This window comes from Arachis ipaensis, chromosome B09, assembly GCF_000816755.2.
Source record: "Arachis ipaensis cultivar K30076 chromosome B09, Araip1.1, whole genome shotgun sequence".
Taxonomy (NCBI): domain Eukaryota; kingdom Viridiplantae; phylum Streptophyta; class Magnoliopsida; order Fabales; family Fabaceae; genus Arachis; species Arachis ipaensis.
The window spans coordinates 18,667,142-18,672,930 of NC_029793.2; the positions used below are offsets into that span (position 1 = coordinate 18,667,142).

Genomic DNA, 5,789 nt, shown 5'->3' on the forward strand with positions numbered 1-5,789 from the left:
ATAACATAGTCATCATAGAATTTATATATATATTTGACTGAGGCTTATTATCTATCAAACAATGTTAATAATGGTAGTAATTTAATTTCCATATCCGAGACAAAAGTTGTTATAAAGGCCAGTAATATATTTACATGATCCAAACACAATTTTGCAACTGATAGAAATAATTATGAAGCATTTGTTTCCAAAATAATTACGAATAACAAACAATCAAAGCTTTCTTTAGTTAAAATTAATTAAGCCAATTTAAAAACATTTAATTCAAAAATAACCTGATTATGTCCTTACTCCTTATAAATTCTCAAGTTGAAGCCAATTAAAATTGCAGGCAAATAAAACTATAATATGGTTTTTTTTTTTCTTGTTTACTGAAAGGACACAAAAAAGAGAAAGGAATCGAGATTCGAAATCATGATAAGTTGATCATCACTTGAAAAAGGAGTTCTATACTTCCGATAGTAATTAATTAACAAGCATGCAATCAAGTGAAAAAAAAAAAAAAAAGGAAATGAAGTAAATTTTGGTGGTATGTACTATGGAGATTCAGCGGCGACACTTAAAATGTCAAAATGAAGAGAACATGTCCCGAAACGCAAGTGTTACATAGCACAATACAAATCCCAAACCCAAACTCCAAACTCAGCTGCTTTCCTTTTCCTCATTCAGTCTTCTATCCTGTCAAAGACGCCAACTTTGGCGCAGTCTCCCTCACTTCCACATTCAGACAAAAACTCTCCACAGCCACCATCGCCTCTCTCTCCTCTTTCCTTTTCCTCTTTACCTTTCCCAAATAATAGCCCTAAAAATCCAACTAGTATCTTCCACCCCTTTCCCCTTTTCTTTATTTCTCTACCTTTATCAATTTTCAGATTCTCCTCCACTCTCCAACTCTCCTTAGTTTTCTCACTTTCTGTTTCTCTCTGTCTTTCTTTTAACCAATCACTACTGCTTACTTATAACACACCCTCGAATCATGGAGTCGCCGGAAACATTACCGTTTGAGACGGCGGAGAAGATCATCCTCCGGTGGGACTCGACTGCGTCGGAGGAAGCAAGGGAGAAGATGATCTTCGACGGTGACCGCCAGGAGGTGGATCGTTACCTCCAGGCCGTGGATGAAATCCAACGGTCCATGTCCTCCGCCTCTATCTCCGACGACCCGAAGGTCAACTGTGCCCTCCAGATCGCTATGGCTCGCCTGGAGGACGAGTTCCGCAACATCCTCATCTCCCACACCAACCCCATCGAAGCCGATTCACTCATAGACCCCACTTCCCTCCATTTTACCACCCCAGAAGACGAAGAAGACCATGACCAACAACAACAACAACAACAACAACAAGACACAGCTGCTGATTCTTCCTCATCGTCCTCCTTTTCCTCAGCTTCAAAGCAACGCCATCTCAACGACGGAGACAGCAGCGAGGCCGATGGCTGCGCTAATCTCTTCCGCTTCAACAGCGGCGACGGTGCTTCCAGCGTGAACAGCAGCTACCGCTCCACTAGCAGCATCCGGGAGATCGATCTGATACCCTCGGAAGCAGTCTACGACCTCCGCAGCATCGCGGAGAGGATGATCTCGTCCGGCTACCTCCGCGAGTGTATTCAGGTGTACGGCAGCGTGAGGAAGTCCGCCGTGGACGCCAGTTTCCGGAGGCTTGGGATCGAGAAGCTGAGCATAGGCGACGTTCAGCGGCTGGAATGGGAGCAACTTGAAGCCAAGATCAGGCGCTGGATAAGGGCCGCCAAGGTGTGTGTGAGGACTCTCTTCGCCAGCGAGAAGAAACTTTGCGAACAAATCTTCGATGGCGTGGGCACCGCCATCGACGATGCTTGCTTCATGGAGACAGTGAAGGGCCCCGCCATTCAGCTCTTCAACTTCGCCGAGGCCATTAGCATAAGCCGGAGATCCCCTGAGAAGCTCTTCAAGATTCTTGACCTTCATGATGCTTTAATGGACCTTATACCGGACATTGATGTCGTTTTCGACTCCAAGTCCTCCGAGTCCATTCGGATTCAGGCCGCCGAGATACTTTCCCGTTTGGCGGAGGCCGCCCGAGGGATCCTCTCGGAGTTCGAGAACGCCGTGCTTCGAGAACCTTCCAAGGTCCCTGTCCCTGGTGGCACCATTCACCCCTTGACGAGGTATGTTATGAACTATATCAGCTTGATCTCGGATTACAAGCAGACTTTGAACGAGCTTATTGTGTCGAAGCCATCCACAGGGTCTCGGTATTCCGGTGATCCTTCTACTCCGGACATGGATTTCACTGAGCTGGAGGGCAAGACCCCTCTGGCTATCCACTTGATTTGGATCATTGTGATATTGCAGTTCAACTTAGATGGCAAGTCCAAGCACTATAAAGATGCATCTCTTTCTCACCTCTTTATAATGAACAATGTCCACTACATTGTTCAGAAGGTGAGGGGCTCCCCTGAGTTAAGGCAAATGATTGGTGATGAGTATTTGAAGCGCCTCACCGGAAAGTTCCGCCAGGCTGCTACCAGCTACCAGAGGGCAACTTGGGTCAGGGTCTTGTATTGTTTGAGAGATGAGGGACTCCATGTAAGTGGTGGCTTTTCTTCCGGCGTCTCCAGGAGTGCTTTGAGGGAAAGGTTTAAGTCCTTCAATGCCATGTTCGAGGAGGTTCATAGGACTCAAGCTGTTTGGTTGATACCAGATTCTCAGCTCCGTGAGGAGCTCAGAATATCTATATCGGAGAAGCTGATCCCGGCATACCGCTCCTTTCTTGGGCGATTCAGGAGCCATATAGAGAGTGGAAGGCATCCAGAGAACTACATTAAATACTCTGTTGAGGACTTGGAAGATGCTGTTTTGGATTTTTTCGAAGGAACCCCTGTTTCGCAGCACCTGAGGAGGAGATCTCAATGATGGACTGAAAATTCTAAATTGACTTCCACAAATTAGATCTTAGGACACATTCTTTCAATTTTTTTTTCTTTCCTTCGTGGAGCGTTCAGGTAATTTGGGTGCACAAGTGCTTCAAGATTTCTCAAAGAATGGAAGAGGTGATTCATAATCTCGTTCAAGTTCCTGAATGCTGCTGCCATGTAAGCATGTTATTTGATTTCATACCACATTCTAGATTTTGTTTCATTTGTTTATATTATTGGAATTTGTTGTATGTGTGTTCTCATTTTTAGCTCTTAAGGTTCTCAAGGTTAAAAGGATGTTTCCTCTTGTAGCTTCATATGACTCTATACAATGTGATAGTTTTGAAACTAATAGATGCATGTTGAAATTGAAGTTTTTGTAGCTTTTGGCCTTTCGGCATCTGTATCTTATGTTTTGATATTTCTTGAGATTCATACACCAAACATCTTTAGAATAATACTACCCCACAAATCATGGTAAATTTTGTTGCCAAAAATGCAACCTCGTGGATCTTTCGTCCATTTATTTGATTTGCTATTTATACAGCGTAATAATAGCTTTGCCAAGTATAGTATATCATAAATTCATAATTCGTTTCAAGTACAAACTGATTTAAACTGTTTCAGTAAGCTAAATTCATAGGTATCGGTGATTGATTATACGTCTCACCAACTTGGTTACCTCGGAGAACTTTGATTGGGGTACCTGTGTTGTTTGCAATTGGATCATCTGGTGCTGGTTAATGATGATGTCTCCTTTTATGCTTCATGATAAAATACTAATTTTCTGCTCATTAGAAATCATACAGTTTTATTGAAACTTGAAAGGTCTTATTTTATGAGGATCACACAGCCATATTGAATAGCACCTTGTAAGCATATACTTATTTGAGAAATGGTATCATGGCTCGTATTTCTTAAATGAGTAATACCCTAAATAATTTTTAAGGATTTTTTAGTTGGAAATTTTAGTGTCTAATATGTTTTAATAAAAGTATTTGATAACAAAAAAATATTAGTAAAAAATAACCAAAATTTATTATTTTTAGTTTTATTTAATATATTCTATAATAAATAAATATTAAATAAAATAAATTTAAACAATTTATTTGAGCTGATTATTTTTTGTTTTTCTAGTATTATCGAAGTTTTAATTATCAAGTTAATTTTTAATTGGACAAATCAATCTTCATGTTAGGTTCTTCTGGAGAGGCTAATGGAGCTTGCATAGTTGGACGGACCGACTTGAAATATTAAAAATCTTTAGTGACTTTTCATGGCTTTTTTTTAATTTTTATTTTTAAATAACAATGAAGATTGATTTGGTTGAATTTGTTAGCCGGAGATTAATAGGAATCTAACACGGGACTAGTTTGCAAGGTTTTGAGAATTGGCCTGGTTCCACTGAATGACTGGATTATTCGGGAACTGAACAGTTGTCCGATCCAATCATCATAGGCCTCGCAAAGAATTGGGAAAAAACAAAAAACAGTTTGAGCTGGTTGATAACCGGTGAACCGGTTGAGTCATCTGCGATTTAGTCGATTCAACTGGATGTAAAAAAGTCCCTTAACTGAGACAAACCCTTAAATGAGAGCAGTCTTCTTTATCATGGATAGTTATCCTTTGCAATTGAGTGAGTGCTTTTCTTTTATACATAGTCATTAGAATTATGCTGGCAATTGACACAGCCGGAATAGTAAATCGTTTGTTTAGGTGTTACTAGATGACTAAATTACCTACCACAATTAATAAATACTAAATAAATTAAATTTTGGCCCTTTTTTTAATTTTTTTAGCATGATTAGTGTTATATAGATAACATGAAATAGATAGATTAGACTTGACAGAATGACCTAAACATTAGAAAGCAGTTATTTATTTAAATAAGTGTTATCTGTCAATTCATACTAAACCGACCTTTTTGGAGAAGAGGCTTATGTCGAACCCGACCTCTTCTCAAAAGGTCGGGTAGGTGATAAAGACCAACTTTTAAGTTGGATTTTTTTTAGCTTACTTGAACCTGAATTATAGCATTAAATTAGAGTATGAACAATTAGTATTAATGAAATTTTTCTAATATTATTTTTCTGTTGAGAAAAATGGTTGGGAACCAAAAATTTCAGTCTAAAAAAATAAAAAATTTTCTTATTTGACTTTATTTATATCACTTCCATATATTTTTCCTTTCAATATCCACGCACCATATCACACATTGGTTTGTCATTAATTATTTAATTTTCTTATACACTAATAAAGACTAATAAAATAATATCTTTTAATTAGCATTAATACTAATTTTTTTTTGAAGGACACAACGAAACCTTCGTCACCCTGCAGCAATAAATCTCCTTCATGCGTTGCATTGGTATGTAATGATATTATTATGATTTTTCATTCACAACGTTAATGTTAATATCGGTTATATTATGTATTTAGTGTTATTTTAGGAAAATAGTTTAATTATTTTAATAAGAGATTTAATTAGTAATAATTCGCATCTTTGTGCTTGACGTTTTTGATGGAGAGAACTACTCATTTACCTTCTTAACGAAAGATTTTAATAACTTGAACTTATATAATAAAGAGGTTGCCCATCATTCTATCTAAGTATATATAATATCCATAATTTTATACATATAATATTCATAATTTTATGCATATAACATTTATAATTATATATATAAAACATCCATAATTATGACATATGTATTTAAGTATATATAAATATAACATGCATAATTTTATCTATATACCATCTATAATTTTATATATACAACATTCATTTAAATGATCAAATAAGACAATATTATGTATAAATTAAACCAAAACAAAACGTTTTCATAATTGAATTTATAAGGGTTATAGGTGAAAAAAGCATACAAAAACAT

At 37.4% G+C, this 5,789-nt stretch overlaps 1 protein-coding gene across 1 annotated transcript; it reads left to right on the forward strand.

Annotated features, from left to right (window-relative positions):
• Positions 561-4,507, forward strand: LOC107618405 (exocyst complex component EXO70A1). The gene is made up of 2 exons (XM_021112461.1): positions 561-3,075; positions 4,097-4,507. The coding sequence occupies exon 1, from the start codon at positions 977-979 to the stop codon at positions 2,894-2,896; it is 1,920 nt and encodes a 639-aa protein (XP_020968120.1). The 5' UTR covers positions 561-976; the 3' UTR covers positions 2,897-3,075; positions 4,097-4,507.

What these genes read in the sequence shown, in the direction of transcription:
- LOC107618405 (XM_021112461.1), top strand. Translation starts at nt 977, where the DNA reads ATGGAGTCGCCGGAAACATTACCGTTTGAGACGGCGGAGAAGATCATC.